At 36.2% G+C, this 19,867-nt stretch overlaps 2 protein-coding genes across 3 annotated transcripts in view; one reads left to right on the forward strand and one right to left on the reverse strand.

Annotated features, from left to right (window-relative positions):
• Positions 1 to 208: 208 nt before the first annotated feature.
• ABITRAM (actin binding transcription modulator) lies at positions 209 to 5,407 on the forward strand. Its single transcript, XM_034411848.3, has 6 exons — positions 209 to 360; positions 1,965 to 2,016; positions 2,807 to 2,936; positions 4,216 to 4,292; positions 4,866 to 4,935; positions 5,022 to 5,407. Exons 1-6 carry the CDS (start codon positions 273 to 275, stop codon positions 5,184 to 5,186), a joined length of 582 nt encoding a protein of 193 aa, XP_034267739.1. The 5' UTR covers positions 209 to 272; the 3' UTR covers positions 5,187 to 5,407.
• The window catches only part of CTNNAL1 (catenin alpha like 1), a 66,136-nt gene continuing 51,386 nt past the window's right edge, over positions 5,118 to 19,867 (reverse strand). For both annotated transcript variants that reach the window (XM_034411845.3, XM_034411846.3), the window contains exons 12-19: positions 15,312 to 15,349; positions 12,923 to 12,973; positions 12,671 to 12,825; positions 10,878 to 10,926; positions 10,255 to 10,311; positions 9,168 to 9,287; positions 7,257 to 7,340; positions 5,118 to 7,165 (exon numbers count right to left, since the gene is read on the reverse strand). In XM_034411845.3, the coding sequence (XP_034267736.2) occupies positions 7,007 to 7,165; positions 7,257 to 7,340; positions 9,168 to 9,287; positions 10,255 to 10,311; positions 10,878 to 10,926; positions 12,671 to 12,825; positions 12,923 to 12,973; positions 15,312 to 15,349 (713 nt within the window). In that variant the 3' untranslated portion in view covers positions 5,118 to 7,006. The remainder of the gene's footprint in view (positions 7,166 to 7,256; positions 7,341 to 9,167; positions 9,288 to 10,254; positions 10,312 to 10,877; positions 10,927 to 12,670; positions 12,826 to 12,922; positions 12,974 to 15,311; positions 15,350 to 19,867) is intronic.

A 19,867-nucleotide genomic window follows, 5' to 3' on the forward strand; every position in this document is an offset into this window, starting at 1 on the left:
GCCCTGAGCTACAAATATTCCCCTTTATCGGACGAGTTTCTTCCTTGACTTCTATGGACAAATCTTACTATGCCCCCAAAGAAAATTTAAACGAGTTTCCTCAGTTGAGCTCGGGAATCCTTGCCATAAAATCAGCGTTCATCTCTATTAATTGTACGGCTCTACGGCGAACACTTGGTTTGCCCCGAGCTTTCTTTAGTCCGGCCCCCCTCGAAGCCCGACTGAAGCTGAAGCGCAAGCGCGTCTCTTTCGCCACGCCCACGGCTGGAATCATGGCGTCGGGGGCTTCGGAGGCCCGGGCTTCCATGGCAACGATGCCCGGCGTGACGGAACGGTATTTCACCCGCTGGTACAAGCCAGGTAGTTCATCCCCGACCCTCGCCCGCCTCCCTCTTCTGATCGGAGGCGAGCTGTGAAAGCGATCTGCACCTTTAAAAAAAAAAGAAACGCTTTTGCAGAATCAACGATTTCCGCCTCTACCCCGGTCTTCCCTAACTGCCTTCCAGCTTTTCCCCTCCCGTGGGTTGCTTTTGTTGGGGATGGGGAGGAAGCAGAGCAGAGTTGGCTGGGGAATTATGGGAGCTGCAGTCAAACGTTACCAAAGTTGAGAAACTCTGGACTAGAGGATCCTGAATGTCGACAGATGTGATTGCTGGAACCGTTAAAGGACATCATCCTACCAATTCTGTTGACTATAGATTTGCTGGCAGAGAGGTCTGTTATGACTCGGTATGCTTTTTTTTACTACAGCAATGTGCATTATAGGTTCTTGGGAAAGATTTAAGCCCATATGTGATTTGCACATATGGCTCTGGGGAAAAAATAGAAATAAGTATTGAATTCAGCACAGCAAGAAGGGTAACTTAGATATGGGGTACCATGCTACCCATTAAAACTTCTTTATTTATCTCTAGTAATCTGTGACTTATTGGTGTACAGATGTTACCTGGAATTTTAGGTTTAATTACTTTTAATAAAGTTGATATTAACATATAGCTGGCATCCATATCTCTCTTTGAAGTGCAGGAAACCATGTTTCCTTTTTAACCAATGCCATTTTTGACAGCCAGAACTTTTCAATAACTAAACAATAGGGAGTGTATTCTGGATGTCCTTGAATATACTTGCGAATATTAATAAAGATAAAGTACAAACCTGATTGGGAAAGGGGGTGATATAACCCATAAATTTGCCACTGGTGGAATGTTATCTAGAATAGCTGTTTTTTGTTGTTCAATTCTCAAATATAATCAATGTCCAATTGTTTGATCACTTGCTTTCTGACATAAGGAATGTAACAATTGTTTCCTACACTCTATAAAAAGTTTTGACCTCATTCCCCCTTAAATAAATACTTTTTGCTTTGCCTAAATTATTTAATTTGTATTTTTGGATGGGTGAAAAAGCCACGTTTCCAAACATAAAAGTGTTTTTCTTTCCCAAATTCAGGGAATAAGTCTTCATATCCATGTAAACTAAGTGCATGAGATTCAAGGCAACACAGATAGTCCTCGCTTAACAACTGCTTGCAGTTATGACAGTGATGAAAAAATAACTTGTGATCAATCCTTACTTTATGATATTTACAGTTCAGCAACAGAAAGCTCAGTCATGGTTTCACTTGTCAACCACTTGAGTTACTGGTCCCAATTATAGTCACTAAACAATGACTACATCTATCTTATTTTATATTAATGTCAACTTTTATCTATTTCTTGCATTTTTTTCTTGCTCTGCTCTTTATAGGTAACTTTTTTCCTTCTTTCCTGTTACATGCATTTATTTGTCAGCTGATTCAGCATTTTGGTTACTTAAAGAAGTGGCCTCTGGTTTACACAAACCTATGCTAAAATTAAGTTTATTTGCTAGTAAAAGGCTACAACACTTTTTGGAGTGTTTTGTGTACTTTCAGTCAGCCTGAACCCTGCACAAAAATTAAATAACAGCTAACCTTCTTTTCCCAGATGTAAAAGGTAATCAGTGTGAAGATCATTGCATATTGCAACATTCTAACAGGTAAGACTTAAAGTTACATGCTTATTTACACAAAAATGCTTCTGTGTTCAATTATCATTCAAGAGAACCTAGCATGTTTTACAAGCCAGGTATCAAACATAGTTTAAAGGGACCACTTTCAAAAGGCAGTGGTTAAAGTCTGAGAACTTTTCACTACTGCAGAGTGCTAATCTTCTGTTTTGATCTGGCAGAATATGCTACCAATTTACTTTGCCCATTTTTTATCTCTATCCTATGCTAGCCTGCGTTTTGGCCTGCCACCAAGTAGTTATGTTGTGGTTTATCATATACAGACATGCTAAGTAAAGGTACTGGTATTTTGTCCTTGTATAGTTGATCTTTTTCTGTTTCCTTCTATATACTAATGCAATTAAAAAGAACTTTTGCAGTTGATTTCCACACCTAAGCCTTGCTGGATTGAAAACTGCAAGCATAAATCAAATACACATCTAAATGACAGCTCAGTTAATCTAAATATCATAGCAATGTTACCTTCACCAATGGTTTTTTTCCTTTCATTGAAGCAAAACTCTATAGCTTTCTTAAAATAAATTATAAATTATAATAGCTTTTCTACCGTAGACTATTGGTTACACTCACATCTATTCTCTTCCTGCCCTCTTACGCTTCAATTTTATGTTTTGTATTTTTGTCTTATTGTTATAATTGGTCTATTTTATCTCTCATTTTAAAATTAATTTTTAACTTATGTTAAATACTGCAGGTGCTTCTGGGAAAAGTCTTGTTTTGAAAAATATGCTTTGAATAAACAGAACTTCTTGTTTTGTAGAATCTGTGTCATCACTATAGCAGATGCCCATCCTCTTCTTCAAAAAGAAAAACCAATTAAGAGTATTAGTTATCAGATTAGTGCAAACTGCAGCAGGCTGCAAAATAAAGTTTCTGGAAAGTCTAAACGGGTACGGCTCTTTTAATTTTCATTATAACATAGATCCCAGTTTGGAGTCTAGATTGTTTTTTTTAAAAATCTATTAGGCTAGCTTAAAGTGAAAGAACTGTAGTATCAAGATTGGTTATATATCCCCAAGACTCATTTTTTTTCCTTAACTCTATCAGTATGTCCCTAGCAAAACACTTTATCAGCAGACCAATTTTAAAGTAAGAAGAGGGCAGTCTCAAAAGAAAACCAGATGAATAAGAGGATGACCATTTTTTGGCATGTCCACTCTTACGCTTATGTTCAGTTGACTGCTTGGAAGTAAGTATAAATTAGGGCTGTAGAAATTGACACAACCACTACATAGCAAAGAAATACAGAAAGATGCCATCTAATGATCTGGATTTTTGCTGTCTCAATATTCAGTTGGTGCTGTTCTCTATACTAGACCTAGTGTAGTTAGCACTCAGTGAAAACAGCCTGACAAGCATATTCTCATTGGTATCTTCTCACTGACTGAAATCAGTGGAATTAATTGGTCACATGTCTGATACTGGTCTTTTAGTTGTTTGAGGTAGCTGGAAGGCTGGATCAGAAATACCAGGATAGATTATAAGATGTATTATCTTGTGAAGCAAGTTTTGCTGAGAAACAATGATGTCTAAGGCAGTAGTTGATTATGATTCCAGATATTGGGAATCTTCCCTTGGCAAAGATTAATAAACAGCTGGAATTATGTGAGATTTCAGCAATTTCATTTATAGCACATGGAAATGTATACCCTCAAATACCCTTCAGTAGTTTTTGCAAGAGCTTCTAAAATTGTTTGGAGTTTGCGGTCTATAATACAAAAGCTCCTCCCCACCCCAAAATCTAAATGTATCAGCTCTGTTCTTTCAACAAGCCTTGAAGACCTTGTTTCCCCAAGATTTGGACCAGGATGGGATGTGTGACAGGATGTCTGTTCCACCAGAATGACCATCTTCTTATTCCCTGGTGTTATTCTATTTCTTTATTTTTAAATTTGTATGCTACTCAGAATCATCAAAAAATTGGGCAGCTTTATAAATGTGGAAAATTAATAACACGTCATAAGCCTTCTGGATTTCATAAAAGACGGGGGTTTTAATATGGGATTTCAGTACCTGATCAGTTCTGCCAAATTATAAGAGTCATAGTGTATAACGATGGTAAACATTCAATTTCAAATGTTAAATTGTATCAGTTGGTGTTGCATACACTCAGCCTGTGATTGTGTTATTTTCCAAGAATCCTAATTAGTTGTATGCTTTTCCCTCCAGGGTGCTCAATTTCTAACAGAACTTGCTCCTTTATGTCGAATTCTCTGCTTAGATGGAGAAGAGTACACCATCTATAGGTAAGGTGGTAAAATGTTTGTTTGTTTGTTTATTTATTTATTAGTCCAATTTATATGCCGCCCTTCTCCGTAGACTCAGGGCGGCTTACAATGCATTATAGCAGTGTTTCCCAAACTTGACCCTTTGAAGATGTATGGACTTCAACTCCCAGAATTCCTCAACCAGGCATACTGGTTGAGGAATTCTGGGAGTTGAAGTCCATACAACTTCAAAGGGTCAAGTTTGGGAAACACTGCATTATAGCAATAGCCTGCATACTTTTTTGTATATACCTGCTTATTAGGGCTTTTAGCCCCCCATAAGCGGTGGTGTTCTATACAAAGTTGGCTTATTGCCCCCACAGTCCGGGTCCTCAATTTACCTACCTCGAAAGGATGGAAGGCTGAGTCAACCTTGAGCCTGGTGAGATTCGAACTTGCACTAATTGCAGGCAGCTGGCAGCTAAGTGCTAGCACTTAACAGCACTTTAGTCCGCTGCACCACCGATATGTTATGTGTTATATGTTAATATGTTATTTATATTGTGTTGCTCATGCTGTTCTAGCATTTAATAAAATGAAACTTCTTTGCAGCTGTATAAGAGGAAAATTAATAGAGGTGAATGAAAACATTCTGGAGAATCCATCTCTTCTAAAAGAAAAGGTCAGGATTTCAAACATATTTGTTCTCTTTTCCTTGTGCCCCCTCCTTTAATTTTCTCACAAATACTTTTGTGTTTGTTTTCTTAGCCTTCCACAGAGGGTTACATCGCAGTTGTGTTACCAAAATTTGAAGAAAGCAAAAAAGTAACTCAGGGGCTTCTGACAAGGGAAGAATACGAAGAATTTCTGTCAAAACGTTTTAATTCCACATCATTATGCAATACAAAGAAAGAGAACTCAGCAGAAGTATGAAATACATCAAACATTTTCCAGTATATCCCATACTAAAGTTACTTTATGGATTTTTATGCTTTACTTTTGGGTGATAATAACCTTAATTGTTCATTTTCAGACAACAAAGTCAATGTTTAAGACCTTCAAAATTTAATCTGTAACTTTACTATTGGATTTAAGGATGTAGTGCCAAAATATTGTACTGTTCTTTATGTCAATAAAAGCCTTTGTTTACTTAATTTCATCTGTACATTATACTCACTTTCTACTTTATTAACCAAAACCCAATCTGAAAATGTCAATTCAACAATCAATACTTTTTTATTATTTTGTTTCTTTGAGGATTTTAGTGATGAAGCCTACACATGATGCCTTAAAATGGCTGAACAGCAACACTGAACCTATAAATTAACTAGTTAATACATCAGTCATTAATGCCTGTGTTGCCTTAAGGTTTGCAGAGTGAAGTTTCAAGGTTTTACAGGACCAAATGTTAAGAAAGGATATGTTTAACAATTGCAACATTAATATAAATGCCACAGACAGAAGTGGAGGATGGGATTGGGGTACAGAAAGAAAAAAAAGAGTTAAGAAGCTTAGAAGTGCTCACTTATTTTCTTTTTCTGCCTCTACATTGCATGATAGTCAAATATGATTGAGAATCATATCTTAGCTTGTGACTTCAAGTTGTCCTCTTAGCAAAATGTAAAGAACATGGGAGTAATTTATTAGCTATATAATTTTCAAACATACTCAGTTTACAGTACTTAAGACTGGCAAGGAGTTATTCAATGATAACATTACAATCTGAAACATAGGACCATTAAAATATATATAGATCTCAAACAAGCTTGGAAAAGAACTTGCAAAGTAGATAATGCCCTCTTTGAAATAAGTAGTTTTAATAGCTGCAACTTATTTGAATGATCAGTCTTAAGCTTTCCTGTAACATGCTAAAAATGAAAGCTCAAGCTTTTATGTTTAAGGCTGTAAATATAATCACATTTATTAGGGAATTAGGTCCTACCAGTTTTAGAACTATTTCTGAAAAGATTCTTTAGATAGTGCTATAAAGATTGTATATAAAAATATAGATAAAAAGAAATAAGATAAAAGCGAGCTTTTAAATATAGCTGATTTTATTAATGCTGTTACTGATCTTTAGTTTTAATTTTAAATATTGCTAAAACTGTTTTTAAATGAAAATAAAATTATCATCATTAAAGCTTTATTGTAACTTATGTATCCAGTAGCAGCAACATGGATTTCTTTGACGGCCTCTCTCCCAGTACTCTTCCTCACCTTCCTTGCCCACCAGGAGACAAATGTGGTTATTTATGGCAACAGAATTTCCTGGCAAGTCACTTTAAGAAGCAAAGACTGAGCAGCCACTCAGCCAGTTAAGCTTTTTTCAAAACGGACTTCCCCAGCAAATGATATTGGCAAGGGTCAAGACTCACAGTAGTGAGGGCTGTTAAACAAATAAAGGACAGCAGCAGCAACTACCACCAGTAGTTTTCCATGTAGCATATCTGATATTAGCCAGATCATCTGCATGAACATTCAAAGCAGCATCTTTGGGGTTTGAAAAATAAGACATTCATAATGTACTTGATTACAAAAATAGTATTAATAGTGAACCAAAAGTTATTCACCATACAAAAATATGCAGCCATTAAATCTGACTGTTCCTTTTGCTAATTGCTAAGTACCATGACATCTATTAGATGTGAAAAGATTACATCAGCTTTTTCTAACCTGGTTTGACCTTTCTCAAAAGAAAGCAATTAGGAGACTTAAAAGTACAAATCCAACATAGAAATGCGTCCATCTTCCATTCATTTGTTCTCCAATACAGTGAGGCTTGCTACATGTTGTTCCAAAGATTTGATTCCAAAAGTGTTAGTCCTCCCAGCCAGACCACTGTTTTCTCTTGACGCTGCATGCTGGCCATTCCAAGAGCAGTGGGCCATTAGATACCCATTTCCTGCTTTGTGCTGCAAAACAAGCAGCAATTAATAAAAATAGAGGTGGCACTCTACCCAGAAATGGTTTGTTTTGCCATATTTGGACATATTATCAACTCACCTTTCTAAGTAACCTGAAGTTAAGTGGCAGAACTTGGGAAAGTATATCCAGAATATACTTTGCTTTCTGAATACAGGTATCCACCTAAAGTCAGTGCATTGAAGCAAAAATAATTTCACAATTCAGCTTGAGAAAACATTTTTAAAAATGTAATTATAACTCTGAAGCAAGAAATATACTGGCCACTGTAGAAGGAGTTTAATAATATAATTGAAGTAGCCAGTGCTATGGATGTATTGCACCAAATAGTATTTTAGGTGAAGTACAAAAACAGTAATTTAATACCCTTCTAATAAAAAGGCAGAGTCAGTGTTGTTCTAAATTAATGAATTGCCAGAATGAAGAAATGGTAGATAACCCAATGCCAAATCATAAAGTAAGCAAAGAGGGGAAGACAGTGTTATTGTGTTTTTGTACTGAACTGCCACAGAATTATCCAATATAACCTTAATAATCTGGCCACAAAGACTGCTTTGGAAGGCTTACCATACTTTCAGATTCATATGATGATGTAATCGCAGGTGGGAATGATCTTGGTAGACTGGGGAAAGGGACACTGACAAGGAAATGGACAAGTAAAGGATAGCACAGCCTGCAGCTCAACAGTGGGTAGGAGCAAGAGGCTCAGAAAAGACACTCCTTAATTTTTCAGGGTGTAAAAGAGACAGATGAGAATTGTACTTCCAGACTTGCAAGATTTTATTAATATAGCCTTACAATAAAGTAGAATTAGCTCATCTGGTTGTGATTCCTATCTGGTTAACCTGGCAAGGCCAACAGATCCTTTGCATCCAAACAGAGAACTTAGAAACAAGCTCCGTATTTGGGCATGCAGATATCTAGTGGGGAAGAAAGTGTCTGGTGATACCCCTCTCTGTTCTACTGTTTTGATATGGAATAAAGCTTTGGTAACCCATACTGGTGTGCTCATTGCAGGGGTGAAATGCTTCCAGTTCAGACCGGATCGCCCGATCCGGTAGCAATGGCGGCGGGTGGTTCGGAGAACCGGTAGCAAAAATCCCTGCACGAGCCGCACGATCATCAGAGGCTTCTTTTTTTTTTTTACTTTTAAAAGCATTTTTTCTACAACTTCTTCTGCTGAAAAAATGCTTTTAAAAGTTAAAAAGAAAGCCTCTGATGATCGCGGGGCTCAGCTGGGATCTCAGAGGCTTTTCAAAGCATTTTTTTCTGCAACCTCTTCCGGAGAAGAGGTGGTTAAAAAAATGCTTTGAAAAGCCTCTGCCGATCAGGAACACAGCTGGGATCGTCAGAGCCTTTTCAAAGCATTTTTAAAACCACCTCTTCCCCGGAAGAGGTTGCAGAAAAAAATGCTTTAAGTCTCTCTGACGATCCCAGCTGAGTTGCCTGATCGTCAGAGAGACTTTTAAAGCATTTTTTTCTGCAACCTCTTCAGCGGAAGAGGTGGTTAAAAAAATGCTTTGAAAAGACTCTGACGATCCCAGCTGTGTTCCTGATTGGCAGAGGCTTTTCAAAGCATTTTTTTGCATTTGCAGAAAAAATGCTTTGAAAAGTTAAAAAAAAAAAAAAGTTGGCCACGCCCACCCAGGCACATTACCCCCCACCAAGCCACGCCCACAGAACCGGTAGTAACAAATTTTACATTTCACCCCTGGCTCATTGCCTGTGAATCCAAAAATACCTATAGCCCAAATAGGACACTATGATAAACTAAATTTGTTTCTAATGAGTTGCCTGGTTAGCTGATATTTTATTTTAATCTGTGCTTCAAGCATCAAAACACAACTGCAGACTGGCCTCTCATCCTTCAAACTAACTCAAGGTCTCCTTAATTTAGCAACTATCATGTATCATTCATGTATTTTATTCAAGATTTAACACACAGTTAAAATATTTCTTTATCTACAAAGTAAGAAATAATAAATAGCTTACCTTTAGATAAATTGCAGTTTTGCCCTGCGCAGGGCCTTTAGCTGTAATCTGAAGCTGCTGACAAGAAGAGACCATCCTCTCAATCTCCTGCAGAAGCAGTGGCTTGTCGTCATCTTCCAGCTGAAACAGATGTTAAGTAGGCATGCTAAACATGATTTATTTTAAAATTTATTTTATTCATTGAATATATATGGCCACCAACTCACACTGACTCCAGGCAGCTTAGAAAAATAAATACAAATACAAAACACAATAAACTTCTGCCACCCTGGTGACAGCAATCAATCAAATACAGGAAATGTAAATCATGAAATACATACAGTATAATAACAAAAGTTATGGAAAAAAATGAATAGCACAGATAGCTGCTATTGTATTAAGGTATTAAGGTACTCCTCGACCACAGTTAAGCCCAGAATTTATGCTGCTAAGTGAGAAATTTGTTAAGTGAGTTTTGTCCCATTTTATCACTTTTCTTGCTCCATTTGTTAAATGAATCACTGATGTTGTTAAGTTAGTAAAATGGTTGTTAAGTGATCTGGCTTCCCCGCTGACTTTGTTTACCAGAAGGTTGAAAAAGAGGATCACATACAGTGGTGAAATCCAAATTATTTTACTACTGGTTCTGTGGGCGTGGCTTGGTGGGCATGGTGTGGCTTGGTGGGCATGGCAGGGGAAGGATACTGCAAAATCTCCATTCTCACCCCACTCCAGGGGAAGGATACTGCAAAATCCCCATTCCCACCCAGAGGTGATATTTGCTGGTTCTCCGCACTGCTCAAAATTTCTGCTACTGGTTCTCCAGAACCTGTCAGAACCTGCTGGATTTCATCCCTGATCACATGACCCTGGGACACTGCAACTGTAGTAAATATGAACCAGTTGTCAAGCATCTGAATGTAAATCACATAGCCACGGGGATGGGACAACGGTCATAAGTGTGAAAAATGGTGATAAGTCACTTTTTTCAGTGCCATTGTAACTTCCAAAGGTCACTAAATGTACTATTGTAAGTCAAAGACTACCTGTACAAGGTCTACCCATTTTAAAAAGTAACTGTCTTTAAGATTCAGAAGCTGTACCATACCTGATTGGAAAATATATGAAGAGCTGAAGTAAGTTTTAATCCTTCTGTAGCAAAGGCCTAAGGAGGAAAAGAATAGAAAGTTAAATGCAAAATCACTAAGGAAAAAAACCCTCTATTCTTCAAATGTGTGTACGTCCAATTTGTAATCCGATTAGTCAAATTCAGAATAAATGTAGTTGACAAAGCTTCCTTCTTTTTTCCGAGCAAGAAAAAGTGGCTGTTGATGAACTGGATTGATTCATAGAGTTTACCTAAACATATGTGTTGCTTTTTATGTTGGGTTAGATAATTCAGTCTCAAGAAATTCATAGCTCTTCAGCATTTTTAAATAAAGGTAATAATTATTGCACTCATATATGCAGAATATAGCCCCCTTTTATAACCTTAGTTTGCAAACAAGGATACAGTCAAGAATAAATCAATGATAGAAAACTGAAAAAAATATAGCAATATGTCCACCGTTTCCTTACAAAACCAAATACTTATACAAGGTAATCAGGTGGATGCATGACATAAATACAACTGCTTTTATTTCAATTGACTGATAAGAGAGAATATTCACAGAAAAAATAATTAGCAACTTCAAACTAGGGTTTTAAATTCTCTTTTCGTTGCTTTATTACCTCTGCCTGGTGGAATAAGTCTTGGGTAATTTTCAGCAGTCCTTCCCCTCTAAAAGGGAAAGAAAAAGAATTAACAATCTACAAATAATTTACAACTATGTCACTATTCCAACTATGATTTTGGAAAAGTAGAGGAGCAGAAAAGAAATGAAATGATTCTACTTTATTTTATTTTATTTTTTATTTTATTAAATTTCTATACCACCCTTCTCCCGAAGGACTCAGGGCGGTGTACAGCCAGAAATAAAACCATGACAATAGAAAAATTAAAAACAAGTTAAAACAATTAAATCAATTGGCTGAAAATTCTAATAAAACAACCCATTAAAATAGTAAAAATATTATTATTATTTAGGCCAGGTTATTATTTAGGTTACTGAGATATAACTGGATATACAAAAGATATTTAATTGGATATACAAAAGAAACTGGCTGAAGTTTTAAAATTTGAAACATCTGAATATGAATTATAAACAGGAGAGTGACCTGGAAAATGTTTTCTTATGGAAATTACATAAGATACTTGTTAAAGCCTTGAAGACATCTGTGTGGGTGGATAAAGAAATCAAATCCTATGACAATATTTGATTGAATTAAAGATTAAGGCTGTTAAAAGTAATAGAAAGGGAAATAGTTTATTTTATCAATGAATAAGATTATTATTAATTTTTTTGCAGTTTTTTGGCAATATTGATGGACTTTTTGTGATACCATATTGATGTTTTATGGATTTTCTTATAGAGAAGTGATGAGAAATGGGATGAACAGATAATCCATTTAGCTTTATAAAGACGAAGAATTACTAACTTTGTTTATACTTGTGATGAAAGCTAGATGTTATTTCTTTATATATTTCTTTATTATATTCTCTTTTCTTTTTCTTCTTTCTTGCATTTTATTCTTTCCATTGTCTTCTCTTTCTCAAAATTTAATTTGTATTAGTTTTTTACTATTGTTATTGAAATTCTTAATAAAAACATGTTGATAAATGTATGGATCTCTACAGAAGTGAAACAAGAAATTCTTGATACCAGGCTAGTATCTTGCACAATAGTATATATATGGATTTCCCCCCCTGCTTTTGATAAGAAAGTTAAAAAATGGTAAATTAAGGAATCCATGCTAATGCATAAGTTAAGACCTAATACTAATACGATAGGAAATGCTCCAAAATTTATAAATGGGGCAGCAGAATTTTAAGATATAAAGCAGGTTATTATTTATTTGTACCTTTGTAGTCTAGTAAGAACTCAAAATAGTTTATTTCAAATTTTAACAGTTAAGTAAAATATATAAATCTGTGCTCATATCATAGTCTTGTACAATTTATGGTTTTTTTTATAATCTTATGTAGGATTAGCAAAATTTTGCAACATCCTGACATTTTCCAAATCCCCTCCCCATTAACTAAAGTCAACACATCTGAAATATAAAGTTGTTATATAAATTATCCACTTGTTCTGTGCATGTGTATGTAGGCAAACGACACATATGCAGATATATATGGGAGGGAGCGGGGGAGGGGAGGAGAGAGAGAGAGAGAGAGAGAGAGAGAGAGAGAGAGAGAGAGAGAGAGAGAGAGAGAGAGAGATCCATCCCATTTTTGGATTTACACTACTTGGTTGTATAGTATCTAGATTTTACACTAATCCAGAGAAATTCTAGCCTACTAAACAATATCATCTAGATTTGACATGAGGAGGAAAAGGTTCAAGGTTATTTCTACAAACTATCATTCAAACCCTCTCATTTTTAATTTTTAATGCTTCCCTTTCTGCTACTCTTGTTATTACCTTGTAAATAAATACATGGAATAAGCCATGCTGGATAGAGCTTGTCCATATCTTATAACCTCATTTTCTGGGTCTTCCCATTTCTCCATTTCAGAATCAACCCGAGTTGTTAGCTTATAAAGTTCTAAACCTAATTTTCCAAATTTTGTTTGCTCCTGCAAATGAAAAGAGAAAATATATCATTTTTGTTCATTATGTAATTCAGACTAATTACTAGAATAAACTGGTGTAATGAATAAAACAATATCTTACCTCATTATCAAGTCTGGCTGGCTTTAAGGCTTTTAAGTTTGCATTATGCTTCTGTAAAAACATTTTTAAAGAACAGAATTTGATTTTAATTTTTTTTATAAATCTATCTAAACTTAACATATTTATTAGGAGCTGGGGTCAAGAGTAGTATGCTAGAGAAAATAGATTTCTAAGAAGAGGGTTGATTCTGAAATAAGCCCAACCTTCCGGTTCTAGATTCCAGACAACTGAGCACATTATAAGAATAAAGCAACTGTTCTGCTTATATGAGCTTATTTCTATTTAAAAATTATGTAGTCAAGAGTTACGTTACTGTTGTAATTACCCGACATAGCTGTTGCCTGTGTTAAACCTTCAAAATATATGAAACAGCCTTATACAACATCAACATCAACATCCTCATATAGTTCAGTGCTCTAATTAGCATTATCTGCCCTTAAAATCTCAGGAGAGGTTATTTTAAATGTATCCTATTACAAAATATAGTACAATTTTTAAAGGTGTTAGGAATAGAACTGTAATACTATTTAGGTATGTAGCTACAGTGGTTGTACAGATTTATGGTCAGAATGTCCTTATGGTGGGAAAATCTCCAGCCCTAGGAAATGGGCTGGGACCTTCCCACCATAAGGACATTCTGACCACAAATCTGCACAACCCCTGTTGTACCTAGGAAATGGACAGTGATACTTTCCACATGCAATGGATGAATGCCATACAAATGGGTATGCTGCCATTGATAGGTATAGGAGAAAACAACAAGAGTAGATTGATTGATTGATTGATTGATTATTTATTTATTAGATTTCTATGCCGCCCTTCTCCTGTAGGACTCGGGGCAGCTCACAGAATAAAAAACATATAACAATAAATAAAACTAAAAACATCCAAATGTAAAAACCAGAACAACTAAAATGTCATAACAGATCAGGGAATTTGCTGAAAAAACCATGTCTTCAGTTCGACGCGGAAAGCCCGGTGGGTAATTCATTCCAGAGGGTCGGTGCGGCCACCGAGAACGCCCTCATCCTGGGGGCCACCAGCCGACATTGTCTGGCCGATGGCACCTGGAGGAGAGCAGTCCTATGTGACCGCACTGGGTGGTGGGAGGCTGATAGGAGGTGGTCCTGCAAGTAGGGCTTTATAGGTCAAGACCAGCACCTTGAAGCGGATCCAGAGGGCCACCGGTAACCAGTGCCGCTCGTGCAGGAGAGGTGTTACATGGGAGTAACGGGAGGCTCCCGTAACAACCCGCGCGGCCGCATTCTGGATCAGATGAAGCCTCCGGGTGCACCCCAAGGGCAGCCCCATGTAGAGGGCATTGCAGTAATCCAGCCGAGAAAGTAATCCATTCTTTTAATTAAAGGATGTTCGCAGAACATAGAAGATCAAACCACATAATTTAAAATAAATAATTTAGCTGCATTGTTTCAAGCCTTTTTCAAGTTTGCAAACAAGACTGAAAAAAAGATCTAGATCAGTATTTTCCAGCCTTGGAAATGGCTGGCTGGAGAATTTTGGGAGCTGAAATCCACACTTCTTAAAGTTCCCAGGATTGGGCAACACTGATCTAGATGTGTTAAAAGTCATTTCAATAGAAAAACACTGTGCTCATGCAGGTCCGCTTTAGTCAAATCATTTTGGAGTTTATATAGCCTTATTTATAACAGTAATAAAACCTAACTTATTAAAAACAGATTTCAAAAGATCCAGGCATTTTCTAACAAGAGAGCTGAGATCTCAGTACAAAAATGTACAAAACTAAATATTTTTGTTTAGTTATGTTTTGTTTTGTATAGCTACTATAAAAAGTAATAGGAAAAAGGTTCTATGTTATATTTTATAATAATTACAATAGCCATTAGGAGTAGGATGGGTGTATCTTTAAAGTTTTGAAATAGATCATATATTATTTACCACTGTTGCAGAGAGTTGACATTACAATAACGAATAAAGGAAGAAGTTTTGAGGGATGAAACAGACTGGAAATAAAATACTAGATGGCAACTGTAGTGTGAATTTCCGAATTGGACATCTTGTCTCCTTCCAACTCTATGTTTCTATCATAAATACAGAATTGAGACATTTCCCTTAGCACTCTTATACAACTCTTTAATATGGAAGAGAAGATACTGCAGCAGCATTCAGAAACTTAGTGATGCTTGCAGAATTCAGCTTTAACGTTAGTGTTCTAGAAAGATTAGTCTTTGACAACTTTACATCACCTACAATGCTATGTCATTATGTGATTGGTTTACCTTTGACTTACTGTGATACTCCTTACAGTGTTATATATAAACCAGCCCAGGGTAGCTTGTGAATATGTGGAGTGAACAATTAATTGATGAAAAGTATAAAGAAATCACCAGCCCCACAAAAATGAACTTACCCCTGGTTTGGGTAGTGACAAGTATGCACGCTTCTCCCCTAAAAACAACACACCAAAATTGATTATATACTGTACTTCTTAAATCTTCTCTGCAGGTTTTGGAAAAATCATCATATAAAAAGATACCTACCCTTATTGGTTCCTCTTCATAGATCAGACAGGTTCTGTATTTTGTCATGCATTGCATTGTAAAAAGGAAATTCTAATACTGCCTATATTTGCGCTTATGGGAGGCATTGACAGATTCACCAGAAACCTTTCCATTTAGTTGATAACATTTCTAAAAATTCCCTTTGTCTTTCTGAATGCCCAAGAGGAACAGCTAATTGGGTGTGGGGGAAGCCAATCTACAAGGCCTAGTGTAGCCATGATGAGAATCAAGTAATCCCTGCAGTAAAATTCAGATTTTGTAATGGTATGAGGAACCATTTGCTTTTCGGTAGGACCCTGACATTTCTTCCATTGAAATCAACACCAATATGTACTTTTAAGTTTTTGTTTTATTATATTTATCTTCCTCTAAGTGGCTCAAGCCAGAGTGCATGAGTTACCCTTCATTTTAAAATACTGAATGATGGACTAAAATCAGCTAAAGTATTTTATGGTCTAGTGGAGACTTAAGGTAAGTCTGATGTCCAATATTTCAGACTTGTTTTGTAGAAATTAATGGGAATTTAAAATGCCCAATTTTGATCAGATCATATCAATATTTTTTTCATAAGAATCACTTTTCCAATTCTCTGTGATGCAATTCAGGTCAATTCAGACAGCACACCAGTCAAAATTTCAAAATCACCTTTCAAGTTTTCCAAATCATTTTCAAATTTTCTATGAGGCAATTAAGGTCAATTCAGACACAAGCATAGTTTATTCCAATTCAATATTAAAACCAATATTTGAACTTTCAGTTTCAAAAGCCAACCAATGTTTATCTGACTCCATTTTTCATCTTTCACCACTTTCATTTCTCTCATACATTTTCTAATATTGAATTCCATTTGCAAACATGGTTTTCACTTCAGACCTCATACCAAACCATAATTTATGCAAAATAGTTTTCAAATCAATATCTGATTCTGAGTTGCCTGAAAAAAGAAGGTCATTTATTCATTCTGGGGGACCCCGGTTGTTGGGGACAATATGCCGAGTCTGTGAAACCGCTTAGAGGGCTGCAAAGCACTGTGAAGCAGTATATAAGTTTAAGTGCTATTGCTATTCAAAACTTACATCTAACTATAGATAAATAGGTAAACTTCCATAACTGCTAGTAATTAGTAGTGGTCCTTGTTAATTACCAATACTTAAGGTCATATTATTTAGAGAATTATTATGGCATCCAGATGTGATATCTGAGCTTGCTATTTAAATTTGAAATAACTTGGTCTGATATTTAAATATCCATTCGATAATCATAGGTGATTAGAAATACGGAGAAATTTAAGATCAGCCTACCCACCCACTTGGTTTCTGTTTGTCAAGAAATAGATCTCATTTTTCTTTTCTCAGCACAAAAATGCAAAGACTGACGCTTCTTGCCAACCTGATAGATGGCCATGGGATTGCAATTGGGGGAGGGGGGCTGGCAACCAGCTTGCATTTACAATCGCAAAGTCTTGCCATGAGAGTATCACAATTTGCAACTTTCCCAGATAGCTTCTGACAAGCCAAGTGAGTTAGGGAAACCAGATTGTCTTGCATAGTTTCACTTAAAAACTGTGGTAAAATGGTAATAGAATTGTGTCCAGTCATATGATGGCTTAATGAATGCATTACTTAGCGACCAACACTCCAATCTCAAATACACACACACGCACACAGTATGTATATATTATACGCACACAATAGGTACACAATTATACATATATACACAAACAGAAATGTGTGTATATGTACATATGTATATAAGTGAGTGGGTATAGTGTACACACACACACACACACACACACACACACACCTATACATACATGTTGAGATAAATGTCATATATAGTGGTGCCAAGTGACAGCAACATCAGGAACAAGTATCAGAAGCTGCAGACGCCTCAGGAACAATTAGGATGTGGAAAGTAAAGGCCAAATTGGTCCCAGTAGTGGTAGAAGCGCTTGAGTCTGTATCTTCTAAGCTAGCAAAGTGACTCCCAACAGATTCAGGAACAGCATCAGAACTCTCTGTCCAGAAGAGTGCAGTGCTAAGGACAGCTAAGATAATGTGCAGAACCCTCAAACTGCAGAAGGCCCCCAAGAGTGAGAAAGACCTATATTACCCATATGGATGAGAAAGGAATTTTTATTTATACACACTCACACACACATGCGCAAGCCTATCCATCTACTCATCCCCTAATAGAAAGCTATCACTATATTTGTATGCTATCTGAGAGTGGAGGTAGAAAGCCTCTCCCTATTCATTTACAGCAGGGAAATATAGTTGACCAAGGTCTTAGCAAACTCTCAATTTTTTTTTTCTTGAAGTCTAATAGGATGTTGGTTTATTTACAAGGCTGATATAATTACATCTGACATGTATCATCATCAAATACATCTGACAACTGAATGTTCCAGGTTAATTCAAAATTTGCATTTCTACAAGCAAATTAAGTAATGGTTTTTATTAATGCATATGAAGGCTAGCTATATGAACTGTTCACATTAGATAGAAAAAGCCTTGCTACCAAAAATCTTTAAATACAACTGTTCTATTGTAACATGTTTACCAGATGGTGCACCATCTGCAAAGATTCTTCCCTTTCCCATCGCCACATACTATTATTATAGAAATTTGTTCTTTAAAAAGCCGGGGAAATGCATTATGTTTCACACATGGTGGAATATAAGGCAGTGAATGCCATCTTCCTTTTTTCCAATTATTACCTCAAAATGAGACCACACACTGTTTCCATGTAACAAGAAATAGATTTCTGCCTGGTCCAGCCATTCTGTCTTCTACTCCTCCACAAATAAAATATTTAGAATACCAGAAGAACAAGTTTTTAAATCTCATGTTTTATGACAGGAAAAAAAAAGAACAAAAAAAAAATATCATGGCCACCTTGAACTTGCCAATGTCCTTTTTCAGTTAATATTAAACCCCAAATCATTCAGTAGAAAATATGTAAAAGTAAATTGCAGCTACATATTTCATATCATCTTAATTCATTCCTGGTTTCTACCAGTCAATGAGTGTCTAAGACCTGCAGATGCAATGAAACAATTCAATATATAGGCAAAAGGAAAGCACGAAAGGCAACTTGGAGAAGATTGAGATGAAGAACATTATAGAAGGCCAGGGTGAGGTGTAGAAGCAATTTAGAATTAAAACCATTACATTTCTGTATTTCCCGTGAAGTAGAGAAAACAAACCAAAATGGAGCCAAAATGATTCATTGTAAAACTGAAATTGTTTTATTAGAAAGTGTCCAGCACATTTGGTTGCTCTTTAGTCTTTAACCATCATCAAAAGCAGAAGGTTATTGTCTCACAGACATTAAAACATAATTATTCATCACATGCCAATACCAAACTCAATATTTTAAATTGGAAATTTAAAAATAACATTATCATAAAAATATAGTATATGTAAACTGAGGAGTTAAGTGGAGTGGGTAAGCTTGGGCATAGCCTCAGCTATCATCCTGATATGCTAACTGCATCTATCTCTTAATCAAAATATTAAAGATATACCTCCCATTATCAAGAAAGCAGTCCCATTTTTTTTCTATAGAAAAAGGCAGAATCAATTACTATGATACTGGAATTTTTAAAATATCTAGGAAAATAATGTGTTTTTAGTTAATAAAAATATAACCTAATTACCTGCCAAGATATTAGCTAATTAAACATGCTGTCCCATTAATTTAAATAGGAAACTTAAACAGCCCTGAGATGTCAAGGACCTAAAATGCATCATTCTGTAGGTAAACGCTCTCTCTTTAAAAATTCTCTTTTACCTAAATTGGATTTATGTGGTGGAATCATCGGCTAGAGTAGACAGAGGAGTAAAGAGGCAGTCTAGCTTGAAGTTGCTCCATGGGAGGAAGCGGCAGAGGCCAGGCAATTAAAGCCTTTCTCAAGGGTATGCAGTGAGTCCGGCGAGATTGTTGTAAATATATGTTCAACAATAACGAAACAGGTGAATAAACATCTCACTACACTGGATTCTTCTGGATTGAAAGGATTAGCCACTTATAAAATGTTATCCAGGGGACACCCAAATGTCTTAACAGCACACATTCTTCGGGAAGGCTCCATGTCCTTTGACAAGAAAGTCATAGAGTGGACCTATGGAAAGCTACAAAGAATCAACACTGGATGGAAGCAACTGAGGAGCTGGCACCTGGATCTAATGAAAGCTGGGAAGTATGTAAATAATTAAATAGACTGCGCACAGGTACAAGACCTAGAGACAAATGTGGCTATCTAGTGGCTTCTGCTCTTTGCAACTGTGGTGACATGCAGACAACAACACATATGTATATCTGCCCTTTGTGTCCTGATTATAACTGAGGACCTCATAGCAATGCGACACAACACAATTAATGTTGTTAGTTTCTGGGTAAG

This window comes from Pantherophis guttatus, chromosome 3, assembly GCF_059756535.1.
Source record: "Pantherophis guttatus breed Tessera chromosome 3, ASM5975653v1, whole genome shotgun sequence".
NCBI lineage: Eukaryota > Metazoa > Chordata > Lepidosauria > Squamata > Colubridae > Pantherophis > Pantherophis guttatus.